The sequence below is a fragment of the Scomber scombrus genome, chromosome 16 (assembly GCF_963691925.1).
Source record: "Scomber scombrus chromosome 16, fScoSco1.1, whole genome shotgun sequence".
NCBI classification, from domain to species: Eukaryota; Metazoa; Chordata; class Actinopteri; order Scombriformes; family Scombridae; genus Scomber; species Scomber scombrus.
The window spans coordinates 18088717-18107212 of NC_084985.1; the positions used below are offsets into that span (position 1 = coordinate 18088717).

The 18496-nt window shown below is 39.7% G+C and overlaps 1 protein-coding gene across 8 annotated transcripts in view; it reads left to right on the plus strand.

Moving 5' to 3' along the window:
• The first annotated feature begins 1424 nt into the window (after positions 1–1424).
• The window catches only part of LOC133995838 (cytoplasmic dynein 1 intermediate chain 1), a 51365-nt gene continuing 34293 nt past the window's right edge, over positions 1425–18496 (plus strand). Inside the window, exons 1-5 of one of the 8 annotated variants that reach the window (XM_062435318.1) lie at positions 1425–1532; positions 1789–1903; positions 2920–3058; positions 5819–5878; positions 6214–6329. In XM_062435318.1, coding sequence (XP_062291302.1) covers positions 1425–1532; positions 1789–1903; positions 2920–3058; positions 5819–5878; positions 6214–6329 — 538 coding nt within the window. Of the gene's footprint in view, positions 1533–1788; positions 1904–2916; positions 3059–5818; positions 5879–6213; positions 6330–18496 lie in introns of all 8 variants that reach the window. The other 7 variants (XM_062435320.1, XM_062435321.1, XM_062435323.1 and 4 more) reach the window with 7 other exon arrangements.

Here is an 18496-nt window from a genome sequence, read left to right on the forward strand (position 1 = left end):
TTAAGGTTTCATCCAAGCGTTAGGCTCTTTTTTTCTTATTTAAAAAAAGTTAACAAAAGGCTTATTGTCAAACATACATCCAACATTAGTCCTTTATGAAGTTGTGGTAAATTCAACTCACTTCTCCAAATGCCCAGAAGATGGCGGTGTTGCTAAACCATGAAATGATGGTTTGGTTCTTGTCAAAGGAGGTGGGATTTCCTCTCCTCCGTCTGCACATCATCTTTACTCCTGAGAGGGATGCATCGGCGTGCAGTGCACCTGTTTCATGCTTTATTTGGGTCATCGGCCGCTGAAATGCTCTGTGTTAACCGGTATCTCTAACAGTAACCCCACGGAGAGGTTCAAACGACCTATTCGAAGACAGGCCTCGATTAAGAGTGATTTAGCTAGACAGAGGATGTGTTGAGTCCTCTGGTCGGGGTGCAGCAGTGAGACAGCATCTTTGCCGGTGACACATCATTATCAGTGCGAGTGGACAAGGTACGAGGCAAATGTTAACAGCACATTATTTCCTTTTTATGGAAGCTAATCGCCGCGAAATCTATTATTGTAATTATGACAAGGCCTCAAACATAATGACGTTATCTATGTATGAAATGTAAGATTTGTTATGAGCTAGCTGCGAATGCCTTTATGACCTAGCGTTGCTATTTAATCAAACTCAGGATAAATGATGTACTTTTTCTTCCTATATGTATGTTTAGCTGGTGTTATATGGCTTAATTGTGTTGTCTGTTGTGATTATCCTTCACTTTATACGAGGAGACACAAAGGGCTGCATCTCTTTAGTTTTTTGTTTTTTTTTCTTCCAAAATTTGGTTCCAATTAGCTTTAGCAGACGTTTTTAAACCTGCATATCAGGGTCAAGTGCTCTCTGTTCATTTCCAGTATCTGAAGGATGTGACACCGTCCTAATAGCCAACAAATCACTGGTTAGTCTGCGGACTGCTATAAATAGGTAGCCCACCTTCCTGTAGTTAGTTAGCCTGATTCAAGATCCTAACTATAATGCTTCAGTTAGTCTATTTTTCCACCACTTAGTCTTAATTTTGTTTTTAATTAGCAAGTATTTTCTATATGACCACCAATTCTGAACAGTGTAATGCAATAAAAGTGAGCTGCTGAATTTATGAAAATGTAATCTAAATAGACCAAGGTAATGGCAGCTATTCTGCATATATTATGTACACTATACACTGAATTTGACTGACATTAAATGGAAGAAATAGCTGAAACACAGTGTACATGGACTAGATCAAGTGGAATGAGTTTCACACCAATATGACAATCCCTTTTTGGCTGAATGTGGCCTATTGATCACTATTGGCTCCTTGACCTGCAAGGTTGTGGATCCACTGTATATGTATTATAACAGCCACACCCAACAGGCGACCCTCTGTCTTGAAGCCCTATAGAAGACCATGTCGGACAAAAGTGACCTAAAAGCAGAGCTGGAGCGCAAGAAGCAGCGCCTCGCCCAGATCAGGGAGGAAAAAAAGAGAAAAGAGGAGGAGAGGAAGAAGAAAGAGGTAAGAAAGAAAGTGAGTAAATTCACACAACTGGCACTCATACTGTATCACACACTAGTGTGTATTGTTTGTGTGTTCGATTGCTTTTTGTTAGGCCGTGACACTTAAAAGGCTGAGGTTGTGTGTGTCCATGCGTGCATACAAACATCAATGTGTGTGCAGAAGGTCGGTGTTAGATTTTTTTAATAAAAATGTTCATTTTTTAACTTTATCACATGATGGGGTAAGCTGACATTGCTCTGTGTGTTCTGTGCAGGCAGAGAGCCAGCAGAAGACTGAGGCGACCCCAGAGGATTCAGACTTAGACCGGAAGCGCAGGGAGACCGAGGCCTTGCTACAGAGTATTGGGATTTCACCAGAGCCTCCACTAGGTACATATAAAACTCTTATACTCTAAACAATGAAAGAAAGGGTGCTCAGAGTATCTTTGGTCCTAATCACAGGAGAATGCATCTAGCACAGACTTCGTTATATATATGACTCTAAACAGAAATCCTCCACTAATTGTATCCAAATATCCTCTGAGGACTCTTCATTTTTTAGAATATAGTTAACATATACAGCCGATGTAGGATGCACACAGCAATCCACTGTTATTTGCTCAAAATTATGAGTTCAACCCTTTTTTATTGATTCGTAAATGGTCACAGAACTAGAGTACAATGCTATCTGTGTTGCCATGTCTCTGAAAAATATATTACTTCAGTGAGACATATTATTTAATAAGGTTTCATCAGACATTACAGTCTTTTTGTCCTATGTTAATTCCATGGTTTGTCATGCACACTGTCTTTGGACTGTGCTGAACATTTGTGTCATTTTTGTGTCAACTCCCTTTTATTTATTTGTTTTTAATTTGTTCTGTTGTGTGTGTGTGTACCTTTTGTGTGTATCATACTTGTAATAGTCCTTTTGGACATAAATATTATGTCTAACCTGAAGTATATTGATTGATTATTATACAGAAATAGAAATGTATCTGCTCAAAAGATCCTTCTTTCACTTGTGCTCAAATCTTATAGATTAGGTTGACTCCACAGGGTGTCTGTCACCTCCAGAAAGCTTTTGGAAGTACTGTTCTCTAGTGGTCTGAAATTGTAACAACACCCTCAACACCTCGCTTTGAGTGGTCGAAAAGACTAGAAAGGCGCTATATAAGTACAGGCCATTTACCATTTACCATTTACACCTCAGAATCGGGTCATTGCTATTTCGTTGTTTTTTAATGCATCTTCAAATGCAGCTGAATGCAAAAAATGAATAAATACAAAATCGACAACCCATTTGATGAACTCCTCTCCCCTTCCTTCCTTCCTGTTAAACATCAATTTTATTTGTTCATCACTCGTTTTACTTTGTTGCTTTTCATCCAAATTGCTTTGAGTAGTCCATCCTCTGCAGCATTTAATGGTAGACTCATGTTATTTTCATTATTTAGTCCCGACCCCTGTGTCCCCCTCCAAATCAGTGAGCACGCCCAGTGAGACGGGGAGCCAGGATTCAGCTGATGGGGGAGCTGCAGGCAGGTAGGCCAACATCTGCCACGTGACTGCATATTAAAGTAGGGTCAATTTTGTAACTCCAGGGGTCTTGTTCACTTTTTTTTTTTTACTGTTATTTCTGATGTTTTGAGTAAAGCAAGACCAGTTTTAAGTTCAAAAGATGCATGAAAATGCTTTAATAATTTCTCACATTTTTATGTAACCAAAAATAAATTATCATAAAAAACAAGACACCTGGAAATTGTGTAGCAGAAGATAACACCAGGCTTGCTTTTGGGAGGTTACTAATAAACTATATATGGAACCAGAACCTTTTAACTTGAAGGCATCCTGTGGCTTCACAATGATGATAATAAGAGGGTGTTTGGGGCTGTTTGGCACGTTTTCTTTTTTTTGACATATATCTTGTCTCTTTTCTTGTCATTGGCAAAACAGGTTTAGGTAAGGATAAGTGTCACTAGGTGAATTTGTGGTGCCTTATTAGGTTTTGAATGTGGTATCTGTCATGTGTCATGGCATCCAGTGTTTTGATGACCACTGTACAGCTTGTTGCTTCTGATAGCTAGCCCCGAGAAATCACATTTGAGCTCAAGGTAAGTCTCAGATTGAAGTGTCTAGATATTATCAGTTCCAAGAAGAACCATATTGGTAAACTTTCAGAAGGCATCCTTGGTGAACCAGTTAGCATGACCCATATGTTTATAGTTAACAAAAGTAGCTGATTTGAGCACGTGTGACAAAATGTAAGCTTTTCCTCTTTTGCCACTATCTGTGGGGTGCTACAGCTTCATGCACAGTGCTTACTTGCTCACGTGTCATACATGCACCTGCCACCGCAGCATTTCTCTGTGGCATATTCATAACACAGCAGGCCTGTGCAACAACTATCTATGTTCTGCACATGGCTGCTCTGGTGAATTAAAGTTGCAGTTGAGAAGAGAGTGGTCATCAAGCGCTTTCCATTTGCTATCCAATGGCAGCTGACTGTAGAGGTCAATGTGTGAGTGATGCCCTCAGGGGTCATTAGTGATGTGATAGTGTTGTTCTGGTATGGCCAGGGGTGGAATTGGGGCTGAAGAATATGTGCAAATTAACTAAGTTTGGAGCGTGAACAGATTCTCTTATGTAAGATTTGGAATTTTCATTTCTTTTTTAGCTTTTACAAATTGGATTTTACAAATTGGTGAGTTAGTCTAATGCCTGGAATGAAAGATTTTCTCCCCAAATCCACCCTGGATGATGGCATGCCATTTTGAGCTTCTCCATTTGTGGCTGTGTATGTGTGTGTCCCTTCTTAGGTCAGGTTTCTCTAAAAACAAGTCACAAGCACAAAGCTCAAGGTAAGCATTTTCACGTCAAACCTAGGAACCCACCCCTCCCACCCCCCCTACCTCCCACCTTTCTTTAGCTGAGTCTACCCTCATATGAACACAGAGAGGCACTGATGTGTTCCCATCATGATTTATAAGATCAAAACAGCGCAGAGCCCCTTCTTCCTTCATTCCTCCGCTCTCCCATGGCGACTTCCTGTTTGAAGCCCTGCTGTCTCCCGTAATACCAGCTCGAAAGATATCCGTTCGCATGAGTTGAGCCACAGAAGTCATTTCAGCCTTCACAGAGTTGACAATCTGCTGCTTAAAGTGTCATCGCTGTTACTGTAGAACAGCCAGTCTGTCAGGATAAAGAAATGTCTTGCCACTCTCACCTGGTGCTCTGTGGCACAAACTGAAGGTCTAATAGGCGTGTTCAGTGGCCCTAAAAGGTATCATCAAAAAGTGTAGTGGGGTTGGAAATGTTATCCTCTCACAGATGTTAGATTTTTCACCACCAGCATGCCATATAACTGTACAGGTTTCAGTTGGTTTTGGATTTTCCTGTAAATAAGTGAGTCTTACCTACCCAATATAAAACAAGCGATAACTGCTGAAGTGCCCTGAAAATGCACTGAATGAATTCCCTCATGGTTTGTCAAACTCGCTTATCATGCATGGCAAGTACCTTGTCATGCATGTCAAGCAAGCTTAATCTTAATACACAGGTTTTAATTTGATTTTCATATGCTGAATGTGCTCATGTAAATATGTACATACATGATGAATGTTGTGCTATGGCTATGAGATGTAACACATTTTTTACATGCATTATTTGGTACCCATTTGCACATCAAACATCAAAAGACAGTGAATTTCTGTGTCGTCACACAAATATAATCCAGGCTGTATGAGTACAAAATATGTCAGAAAGAAATCAAATGAACTTCTTTCTTGCTGTGCTGTGAAATGCTAAAAATCGTTAAATAAACATTTCTGCGGAGTTTTCCTGCATTTAAAAGTCATCAGGTCAAATAATTTTCCCACTGAAAACAATCAAACCACAAACATTTTTACTCCACAAACATATCAGAGTTTTCTTGTTGTAGATTCCTGGCAGCAAACCAAAAAAATCTATTACAAGTGATGAGCAGATCTTTAAATAAGTAGCACATTGAACTATAATGAAATGTAATGCCTCCCTAATGTATAGCCCTCCTACACTATATCCACTTATCGAAGCATTCTTTTCCATTAACTGCATGAAAATTCGATGGGAATTCCCTTGTTAAGCTGTTCTCTAGATAAGTGGTCTGTGTGTGAATGTGTGTGCCCATACTGTACACGTGGTGATATATTATATATATATATATATATATATATATATATGTAAGTGTGTGTTTGTGTGCTTATGTTATTGTTTCAGTTTGTAAACATGCATGTCCTCTCTTGCTCCCCCTGTTGGTGACATCAGGACTCTGCAGTGGGACACAGACCCCTCTGTGCTGCAGCTGCAGGCCGATTCTGAGCTCGGGTACATCTTCCTCTTCTCCACCTCCTCTTAGTTGGTCACTCACTGCAATGAAATGACACTGGAAAACACCTAATTTGGCATTGCATGGCACATCCTAAAGATTTTTAATTTAATTACATAGTGAATTTAAAGGATTAATGCATAGCTTCTCTAACCACTGTAAAGCTGCAAACTTCTGAATATTAAATTATTTATTGCTACAGGTTATAAACTGTACATGTTAATCATTATTTTAAACTTTGGTCTGTGGAATAAATGGCAATCCTGGATGCAGGATGTTTGCATTCAGGCACAGATAACTCTACTCATGACAATATCTTTTCTCTGTAACCCAGGCGGAGGATGCAGAGGCTGGGGGCCTCCAAGATCACACAGGTGGACTTCCTTCCCAAAGAGGTGGTCTCTTACTGCAAGGAGACACAAACGCCGCTGACTGCCCACCTATCTGAAGGTAAATATTTTCGTGTGTCTGTGTTCGTAAGCAACTTTAAAACATATTGTCTTGACGTACCATATAATCATCTCTCTAAGATTGAGATATTTTTTTTGATCTATGGGATACTAAAGATCAAAAAAGGCAAAAGAACGTTTCACATAGCAATGAGTGTTCTCGTTGTGTGGTTGAATTTGATACTCCTTCGGTTAGCCAGTTCACAGCCTGTAAACCTGGAATGATTTAAAGATCTTACAAAAAGAGAGCGGGTAGAGAGCAGGGCAGAGAGAAGCTGACAAATGTCTGCCTGTCAATTATTGTGTCTTCAATCATACTACATCATGTTTTTGACTCCTGGTCATAAGTGGAAACAGGCTAACAGATGAAAGTCACCCAAGAGGATTCCTGATGGATGTTGGAACTGCTTTGACTTGTATGCAGACAAAAACATTTCTATGTTTACATATTCATTATATTCTTCAGTTTTAATCTTAAAATTGCATTTATTAGTTACAATTATTATTGACAGTTTAGTATACCTGAATAGTAAAAGCTGTCATTAATTCGTTCATGTTTTGCTTCTGGGAAGAAGTGGTACACAAGCCCAAACAAAAAAAAGTGTGTTAGTGCATGTGTGTGGGTGGCTACACATGTGTTTTTAAGCATCTGAGGTTACGTGTGCATACATGTGAAAATATATATGTGCATATTTGTGTCTGTGCAAGTGGGCGTGCACATGTGTGCTTAGCTGCGGAGACTAAACACATCCATATGGTCAAAACTGACGTTTAGCGCTGCACTGGATTTGGAAGAACGAAGATGGTAGCAGATTCAACACAAATCGATTTGAGTGTTATTTATATTTGAAGAGAATGGTGGTGGAGTTATTGTTGGATGACAGGCTGACATTGTTTCACTAACTTTGCTCTTACTGCAAGTGCAGATATTCCACTCTGAAATGTCATATTCAATTGTATGAATGCAAAGTTTACTCCACCTACACACTGTCCGTCCATACTGAGACATGTGCTCACACATGCACACACACCCTCCCTATCATCTTCTCTATCTTCCTGCCTCGAGTTGCCAAGACAGCTGGCAGCCATGTGACTGCGAAGGGGTTGTACTTCCTGCTTCCTGTCATTATAATAGATGGTCTGGTGTGGATTCCACTGCTCCCCTCCACCAGCAACCACCACGCACATACACACGTCTGTACTGCTCAGCATCCAAATGGCCCGCCTCAGCTCCCCCCATTTCCTTGACAGACCTAGGAATAGATCATTTATTCAACAAGTGCACAGGCACTGACTCGCATATGTGTGCTGGTAGACATACACACACCTGTATATACACATACACATACCAGAATCACAATCACATACACACGATTCCAGTTGTCAAAGCTTGCCAGTATACCTATATGAAGCGCCAAAAACAACATACATACAGATGTTACAAGCTGCACAGGGCAATTAGGCAAAGAGATAAAGACTAACAATTAAACAGCAAATCAAATAAACATGCAGGAGTTACTGTATACAGGTCAAGTAATCTGTGTACACATACAAACAAATACACACACTGTTACTGCTTATCGCCTGTGTGTCGGCCCATTTAGGTTTGTTTGTTTTCAGCTTCCAAGAGCATGTTCAGGAGGTCTGTATGGGTCTGTGTGTGTGTGTGTGTGTGTGCGCGCGCCAGAACATCTGGGAGCCAGAGCAGAGCTGTGGTGGTCTATGGGGAGGTGACCCTGGCCTTAGGAGACCTGTCCTTTGGAGACTACTACAAAGCTTGTTGTGTGTGGAGAAAGAGGAAAAGAGACTGATGGTAGCACCTGCCTGCGTTTCTGGCTGTGTTTGTTCAGGCCAGTTCCTTTTGTTGATTACTGTTGAACACAACACACATAATTTCCAGGGTGTAGCCGCAGCTTGTACACATCGTTTGTTAGGCTGCGACTTAAAACTTTAGTGTTTCTATGTACTCAGCCAACAAATAAAGCTGGTAAGAGATCTCAATAAATTAAATGGTTGAGAGTTAAACTTAAGTAGTCTTGAAATTATTCAGATTCCGCAAATGGTTTTGATACTAGATTCACTTTCAAAGATTCACTGTTGGTTTGTCGCACAATACTGCTTTTTCTCTTCTTTTTTATTTACTGTATTTTATCACCTCTATTTCTTATTTCTTTGCATCCATCATTTCCTCTCTTTCTACCTTCCAACTCTGTCTTCAGGGTCTGATCTGGTGTTGTGTGTAGTTTGACACTAATGCTACCTCTGTGTTATGTTAAAGCAGATATTATACAGAGATTGTAGGAAGAGAAGAGTGGGATGAAGTGGGGGAGAAACCCAGATGTCTTCAGTGGAGGAATGAAACAGAAGAGTAAATATGTGGTCTTAATGATGGTGGTGTGTCCCAGGGGTGTGTGAAGCTCTTTGGACGGATCTCCAGTCATTCAGTTTGTATATCTCTTTGTAAACCTGTGTTTTAAATACTGTTAGTTGTTATTTAGGAGAACTTCCACAGTATTACTGAATGTTCCTCAGGCAGTAGACTGGTGCTGGCTGGACTATAGCTGAGGTTGACCTCTGACCTAACACACTGAAAACATTATTCTCTATAAGTAGATTCAGTATCATTGCGATCATTTCCTTTATCATCCTTAATGTGGGAGGTGGTTTCATATTAAAATTCTAATATTGACATTGTGGCACGAGTTTGTGTGAAAGGAAGGATCAGTGTAGTCTCATTGTAATCCTTTTAAATTGGATGACTCAGGGATTCTCTCATGACTCATGAACTTCTGACCTTCCTGGTTCTCATATCAGACCTTATGCTCAAGATCGGTGCCTACGTGTGTTTGTGTGACTGGAGTTTGGTCTACAGGAGCGTGTGTGTTTGAGCCTGAATGCAACTTTATCAAATTGGATTGATTTGACTCTGTGAAGATGTGTGTGTGTGTGTCCTTCTACATAAGAGTTTGTGTTTAAAAGTTCCATGGAGTTTGTGTGCGTGTGTGTGTGTGTGTGTGTGTGTGTGTGTGTGTGTGTGTGTGTGTGTGTGTGTGTGTGTGTGTGTGTGTGTGTGTGTGTGTGTGACTCTCATTTAAACCAGTTAATGATATAGCTTTTCATTTCCGTGACCAATTTGCCTCTCTATAATCGTGATGTGTAGCTGTCTATGTGTGTTCCTTTTCCCATTGGCTGCTCAGTGATCTGTCTGTCCCGAGTGTCCATTGTGTCAGGCAATCGGATTAACCCCAGTCACGGTTGGCTCCAGCTATTTACTGCTCTCTTAATGGGTATGAATGGACATGCTTGTCAAGAGGGACGGATGCTTTGTCTAAGGACATAGCAGGGAAATAAAGTAAGGTCTAACATGGTGTGTGATAGTAACCTAAGCTACTGAGGTCAAACAAAGTGTGTGTGAAGGGTAGCTGGTGTTTCATGCCTCTGTCTCGTGTCTATCTGTGTTGAAGTGTTCTTGAGAAAGAGTTGTGGTTTCATTTCAAATTGGCTTTGTGCTTTTCATGCAAAAAAAGACAAAAACACTAAAACTCACGCAATGTTGTTATTTGGCTAACCTATTTGGTTATTTAAGTGCTACTGTCTCAGTTTCCCTGAATAAAAATATTGTATTTGTAAAAACAACAAAGGCAAGTTCATACCCAGCAATGATAGCCACTACAATTCAGGAGTTAAGGTCTTTAGTTTTTAATACTCAAGAATGGACGCCAGGTGGACACTTTTCACCACCTTTGGACCGTGACTAATGACTGTTCTTATGAATCATTAACATGTAAGTGTTTTTAATTTGCCAAGTAATCATTTATTGTATAAACAATCAACAATTTAAGAGGCTACAGCCGTGCTAACAGCTCTGTGAGTCTGTAATAAAACAGAGCAGTGCTTTGAGCTAAATGCTAATGTTAGCATGGTATCAGTGCCAACATGCTGATGTTTAACAGGTGATGGTTGCACGTTAGTTTAATGTGTTACGGTAGCACGCTAACATTTGGTAATTAGCGCGAAACACAAAGCACAGCTTAGGCTTTGGGAATTAGTTTTGCAGCTGTGTGTACACAAACTAAAGTACTGAACAGTACTGAATCCACTTGGAACTGTGAATGTCTCTGCAAAATTTGATGTTAATTATTTCAATAACTAAAGATTGTTGCGTTGGTCCGACTGACCAACACTGCCAAATAGTCGTATTGCAAGGCTGGCTAAAAATACAAGATTTTTAAGTTGAAATGAAATGGAAAAGCTTCAAATCCTTGAAAACAGGTATTTTTACTTAATATGTGACAGAAATGATTAATTAATTACTGAAAGAAGTACTGTATTTTAGACATCTTTTGAAAATCTGATGTTTTTGGTTAAAGAGAAAACTAGAAGAACAAATTGCTGTTACTCCACCAAGAATTCCAGCCCGCCAAATCTTTGAACATTTTTTAATAGCATGCCAATATAGTGAAAGTTTGAGTTTTAACAGAGCATTGACTCATGAAATTAAGGTTGGGTTGGACCCACTTATTTGGTTTACCGAAAATATTACTTTCTATTGACAGTCCTACATTTTCTACATGACTTTTATGTTTTTGTTCTGACATTCTAAAATAAAAATGTAATTATCACTGTTCACTGTAATTAGCAATATTGTAGACGAAGTCGAAGACTGTAAACTCTCCACTCATGTCCACAGCGTAACCGCAGCATTTGACATGTTTCAGTCGCTTCAGGTCTGTCAATATTTCGCAGAGCCAAGTTTTGAACATTCTGCACATGGAAGACGGAGTGAGATTTCACATAGTTGAAGCAAAATGTGGGCAACCTTTCTTTCTCCCTCTTTGTTTCTCCCTCCACAGCCAGTATTCTGACAACCCCACTCTTTTATTCCACTGATCTCAATCTGAAGATAACTATCAGTGTGTGTGTGTGCACTTACTCGAGATGTTGGCAAGAAACGGAAAGGTCAAGGAGATTTTGTGCATGTGGTTGTGCACATATACATGTGTGCAGGTTGGCATGGGTGTAGTGTAAGTCTGACCCAGTTCATAGTAAATTGGTTTCGCTCATTGGAGCCTTAAAATACCCATAATAGGCCACAGTAGAAAAGCTGCCAAAGAAATAGAGAGAAAATGAAGGGATGGTAGAAGGAAACAATATAAAGGATTAGAAGAAGACACATGAGAATAAACAGAGGGATGGAAGAGAAAGACCAAGAGAGAAACAAATGGATTAGAGGCAGCAGAGGCCACCAAGGGACGTGGTAGCAGTTATGATATTTGAGCAGTAATTGTTTGCAGTGAACCACAAGCAGACCCTCAGCAATACAACTCTGTATGTGTGTGTTTTTTTATAATTTGATGTTGCAACTTTGGAAAATCCCTTTCTTTGGGTTAAAAGTTCACAGGGTCAAGAGTGTGCGTTCATGTTTGTGCATCCGTATGCAAAAATATGTGTGCATGGACCCCCCCCCCCCCCCCCCCTCCTAACCCACTTGTAGTATTTTCTGGACCATTAGTTTTCAGGGTCTGTACAGCTTGAGTGTGTAGTTGGTCAGTAATTCACTCCTTAAGTATATTTACTGCAATGAGGGGCTCTCTTTTGACATGTGGTGGACTGGTAATTGCTTATAATTGCAAGAGAAAACCCATTTCCAAGCACTAATCTGAAGACTCACTGACATGCTTTTATGTACACACACAAACACATATAAGTATACAGATTCATAAATGTAAACATACATGTGCAGACTAACATGCTTAGTGGTAAACAAAGAGCACATGTGCACGCTGGCAAACTGACCACGCACTCATACACATGCACATGCATCACCTGCACGCTAGATAATCCCATAATAGAGCAGTTAAGAAAGCAAAGTGCAAATATATGAAATGATCCTGACCATTGGCAGCACATTGGTCCAATTAGAGTGTTTACTTTTGTGTTTTTTCCCCCACAAACTACTAAATATATTTAATATGGAGCAACCAGTCTTGAACTGTTTATCAACAGTTACGCTGAAAGTGTCTCTTCAGATTTAATAGGGGTGAATTGGAATTGGCACCAAAACAACATGGACCATGGACATGATTTTGATAGTTATCATTTGTTTATTGAAGGTTTTGAATATATGCAAGTTTGTAACACATGACAGTGGAACAATGCTATTAAACATCAGTTTGATTACTTTTTAAAATGTGATTTTGCATTGATATATATCCACGCTAGAAACATGTTTAACTTAATTTACCTCATGTAAGTAGGTATCTTTGTTACAATGTTTACATTCATACAAGAAATTAGTGAATAAAATGTTCAGGGGTGCCAAAGGATTAAAGTGCTGAAACATCCTTGGTACGTGCACAGCCGGTAACCTTTGTTGCATGTCATTTTCTGACTCTCTCTCTCTCTCCTTGTTTGCTGTCATTTATCTTCCCTCAACAATATAATTAAAAAGTTAATAAAGTGTAATAATGGTGCTAAAGCAAGTGAGCCAAAATGTCAGACAGTATTAATGTATTGCTGGTGTGAAGCATAAGTACAGTAACATTAAAAAAAAATCTGTTATGTAACTCTGAACTTTGAATCATAATTTTGTAAATGGCATATATATTAATTAAATGTATAAAGATAGAACAAATAAAAATAACATGTTCAAACACTTAAAGTATCCAAAACATATCACGTAGTATCATTACTGACACTCAAGTATTGTCTTAGCATCTTAGCATTAGTATCAAAGAAGCTCAACCCCAAGTACCGCATGTTGAGCTATTCAAGTTTATTTAATAGACAGGTCTGAGAATATAATGATTAACCTCCAAATAATTTCTTATTGTTTGTTGTCATGTAATTGTGTGCATGTAAATTAATGCTTGTGCAGTAGAAGAATTGATTGAGGCTGATGTTTTGTCCACTTTCTTCTGTAAGACATCATCAGTAGGGAAAGTATTACTGTGTCAGATGGCAAGCTGAGCCTGATACTGTACCAAACACTCACAGCTCTGAGGTTGAGGTCCTTTAAGTTCTCTCAGATAATTTATCTTGCGTCTGTCTTTGGCTTTTTTCTACAATCCAACGATATATTAAAATAAAAACAGAGAACGTAACACGCTCCCAGTCTATATGAAACCGACATGACTGAAGGGTTTGTGGGCGAATTTCAAGGTTCTGGAGGGAGGAATGTGGTTGCATGAGTGTGTGTTTTGCATAGTTAGGTACTTATGTGTTCCTGTATGTGTCTGCGTATGTGCGTATATATATATATATATGTGTATGCAGCCACATATGGAAGTGCTTGTCTCATACATTGTTGTTGTTCCAGCCAGGCGGCTACAACAGACTGAACAGACCAGAGGGCGCGCACGCATGTGTGTGTGTGTGTGTATGTGTGACAATGTGTGTGTGTTTTTCAAAGGCAAAAGTCATGTAAAGAATTACCACAGTGAGTGCACCCAAAAGACCTTTACAAAATGTACTGGTTCAAAAAGTACTACTCAAAAGTAAAACTCAAAGTACATCTAAAACATATATGTTTGGTGACATACACACTTGCACTTCAGATCAGGCTTGTATTTTGCTTCTGTGACCTCCCCTCGTCTCTTCCCCGCAGACGCACATAATGGGCCGACGCTTCTCACCATCTCTCTTTGTAAAACGACTCTTGAGTTTGGCTTTCATCGTCATTGCCCTCAGAAGGGCGCAGCCTTCACTCCTGTTTTCACTCCCAAAATTGATGCAGCGTCCCAAGTGGTTTCTGTCAAAATGGATGTGGCAGTCAAAATCCAAAGAAACTCTTGATATTAGAGAGAAATAATGTCTTTCTCAGTGTGTAAGGTATTCCAAGTGAGTCACAGATGATTGCAATTTTCCCCTATGACCACCGTATAATAGGGTACATGAACCCCTTCTCCATCTCCCTTTCTCTCGTTTTCTCTCTTTCTTTGGCAAAATGGCCATCATCCAAAATAATATTTGCCATCTGATGAGTGCCCGAGATGAGTATGAATACAGTTTCACATGTTTTCTCTTTTCAACTGTTTTCTTTTTTTCCCCCCTTTTCCCTTGTATTTTGTTGAACTTGACTTTTTGACATGACCCACCCCCCCTTTGCATTTTTTATTCATGTGTAAAGCAACGGTGGGTCTTGAACGTTTGCCTGGGTGGTCTCCCTTGTACTATGAGATCCATTCGACTCTCCAGGGGTTTTCATTTGAGAGGGTAGCGGTTCACTGCCATGGCTAGCCTGCAGCTTGTAGCCCAGCTTCAGTTAGTTGTTTCAGTTTGATGTTTATTAACCCTTTGTATGTTTAGTTTATGACTTTATTTTCATACTCTTTGTTGAAGAAATTATGCTAAGTCGAGCTAGACAATTAATAACAAATAATAAAATGATTTGTGAAGTAAAAATTAACATTTGCTTCAAGCAAGGTTGAAATTACCCTACAAAAATTCCCTTCCAATTCGAGCCAGGCATGGAAGCTGCTTTGAAATGAACTCTTCTAGTTTCACTGATTCAGACCTTACATTTCCAGATCATTATCACAGTTTATAGCTTGACAGTTGAGTGAAGAGAAATTTGATAACCATGCTGGCTCTCTGTTTGGCTGCAGTGTGGCGTGTTATTCTACAACTCTCCAGCAGGGAGCACTCTTGGCACATACAGTATACTGAAGGGCTCCCTCAAACTCTCACCAAAGAAAAGTGTCTTAAGATTTGTGTTAGAAATGATTATCAGATGAAACAGAATTATAGTATTTACAATTTATCTCAAACGTGTTAAATGTCAAATCTTATCAAAATTCAACTGGACGGATGGGCAGTGCTTTCTATGCAAGCTATGGAGCTTATTTTTCAATGATGATTTATGTATTTATTTGACGGTGTTGCTGAGGTGCTGTGAATATTGTTTCTTATCTATTTTTGTATATAACCCAGAAGGATTTAACCAAGGTTGATGCCTTGTAGCAGAGCCTATGAAAACAGTTAGTCCCATCTGTCCGTCTGCCCCTCATTAAAACAAAATGAAACACCATCGTCATCCAAGTGGCAAACACAGACCACCAATCACCATGAAACACACACACAGATGCAAGCTCTGTTTCTGAGTGACACAGATCCCTGCTCAGATGACGCGTTGAAAACAGAGTTGATGCCACAGCAGTGATTTTTATGTAAGACCTTTTCTTTCTGTCTTTCTCTTTTTCGCTCTCTTTCTTTCTCTCTCTCTCTCTCTCTCTCTCTCTCTCTCTGACTGGGTTTTTGACAGTTTGGAAAGTTTGAAGTCATGGGTTTTAATCAGGGCCCTGCGGCCGGACTGGGAGCATGGTGTGGCGTGGCATGATGGCTCAGTTTAAAGATGTGGGTCTGGGTAGGGGCCAAGCCTGGGTGGCACTGTAAGAAAGAAAGGAGGGTGAGACAGAGAGAAAAGAGAGAAAGAGAGAGAATCTACTCAGCCTGCGCCCACAGCACACAGCAGAGTTGGCCGCAGACCCCCAAAGGCCTGAATGGGCTGCATTAATGAAAGCTGATTATGTGCGGGCATGCATGTGTGCATACGACGTAGACTCGGGTGTACACAAACTTGAGCACACACACATTTACACAATGTTTGATCAGTGTGGGTAAGTGTGGTGAAGAGATGAATTAATCTAAATCATCCTGTGGGTTTTAGCCTCGCCAGTTTAACATCAGGTCCTGCTGCTAATGTGTGTGTATTGTGGGGAATACTTTTACCCCTACTGTGGCAATCATGACTTGATGAACAGTGATGAATTTTAAGCATTATTATCTATTTAAAACAAATAGAAAGCCTAAAATCCCCACCAAGAAGAGAATTAAGAAACTTAAGTTAAAGGATTATCAGTACCTGATGTTTGACAATGACTTAACTAAAATCCTGAGTCACTCTGTGGGAAATTGAGTATTTTACAAGCAATTACTAAACTTTCGACCAACTTTGTAGGAGGCTCAAGTGATCTTGTGCCCCTGAAAAGCATTTTCCTTGGAAGAGGTTGGGACTGTGGATCTATCTGCCTTGACTATCTACAGATCAGTAGGATTGTTGAGCAGGTTGGTCTGCCCTCTCACCTCTCAGAAAAAGATCTGTTCGACTTTACTGCATGGCTGGCTCTAACCCATCAATTTGCTTTCCAACCTGGCTGGCACTCATTGCCCCTAAAATATTAGCAGAGCTTCTCTTTGTTCAAAGAAATAGTTTTTATTTTAGGCCAGGTGAGGCTAGGCAGTGTTTCCATATTGTCATATTCTCAGAGGAATTGTGTGGTGGTGATATGATGTTGTCATCACATTATTGTACAAAATATTTCCGAGCAAACTGGGAATAAAGCTTAAACATAAATAGATCTTGATCTCATGCAACAGTGGAGCACAGTTGCTTGGTACTGCTTAAACACCAGTTTGATTATTTTATACATACAGTATATTTATACTCGCCATATTCTGGTATGATATCACAAAATATCTTCTTTCTGAAACTGAATTAAACTTTATCACTCAGCTTTAAACCTAGGTGCATATTAGCAAAACCCAGTGATGTGTCTCAGGTTTCCTACAGTTCAGCAGGATTCTTGTAAGTGTATAGAGGGTTTGCATGACTGGTACTTTGCAGCATGACTGATTTAACTGTCAAAAGCATGAAAAATAAAGTAGGGTTTATTTTAATCTCTGGGAGCACGTACCAAAAAAATGGACCATAAGTTTGTTCCAGATGGCTAAAAAACATCATGTTACAGCTTTAGTGTCCCAAAACAACAGACTTCAGCTAAATTGTGTAAGTTGGGTTGTAACTAACAATTACTTTCATTACCAATTAATCTGGTAAATATTTTCATGATAAATCAAATAATTGTTTGGTGTATAAAATGTCAGAAAACAATGAAAAATGACTGAAGGATGGATTTTCCAGAGTCTAAGATGATATCTTCACAGGTCTTTTTTTGTATGACCAAGAGTCCAAAACCCCTAGATAGCAAAAGCATGAAATCATCACATTTGAGAAGCTGAAACTAGACAATATTTGGCATTTTTGCTAAGAATATGATTAAAAAGGTGAATCAATCATTTTCTGTATCGACTAATCGATTAATCAAATAATCATTGCAGTTCGTATCGTAGGAACCTATAAGACCTGAGAACAAGCACGAGCTCTGTATTTCCAGAGTGTTGCTCACTTCTAAATCTTTATAGCATGAGCCTATGAATAGGTATCTTGTTAAAAATGCTTATGTTTTTTGCCAAAAATAACATTCATTGTTTCCTTGAGTCATATCAGATCACATTTTATTTCCCGCAGCATTGTGTCATTTTATTTGTGACTGGTATCGTTATTTCAGATGTGTAAAATCAGTGTGGTTATAAATCTTTTTTTGCTACTTGGATTACGAGGATTATATTACTGGAGGTGGGACAAATAAAAAGGAGAGAATTCCCCTGATGCCTCGGGTCATATGTAATTTATGCAGGGGTGAAGAGGATGGTGTGTGTGTATGTGTGAGTTGTGTCTCTCTCTCTAACAATGCGAGTTGTTCTCAGTGAAGTTAATGCATATGTGTGTGTGCGTGTGTCTGTGTGTGTGTGTGTGTGTGTGTGTGTGTGTGTGTGTGTGTGTGTGTGTGTGTGTGTTTCTGTGTCTGTGTGTGTGTCGTGCCAGGGCCACATTAGAGAAGCCTTTCAAGTCGTCTTGGCCTCCTCCTACTCCACTGCATAGTGCTTGTGTTGTGGTCTGCTCAACAGCCAACCTCCCAGAACCCCTGCAAACTGTGTGTGTGTGTGTGTGTGTGTGTGTGTGTGTGCCCCCATAGGAGTGTGTATATGATGTTGTTGGGTTATTCCCAGTGCGTGGGATCCCTTAAAATCCTACAAAAGTTTTCTCTCTTGTGTCCCTCCCTCCGTTTCTGCCGCCTCTTCCTTCTCATATCAGTGTCTCTTTTTCTTTGTGATTAAAACAATAGAGAAGTATAAAAATTATGAGTACTGTCAACTTTGATTGTGTGTGAGTCAGTTGTGCAGTCACCTTCATACCCCCATGATAAATGTGCGGCTCTGCTCCCATAATATTGTCAATGACAAAGTTGGGGCCTGGTCTCATCCTCCCTCTATACACACACACACACACACACACACACACACACACACACACACACACACACACAC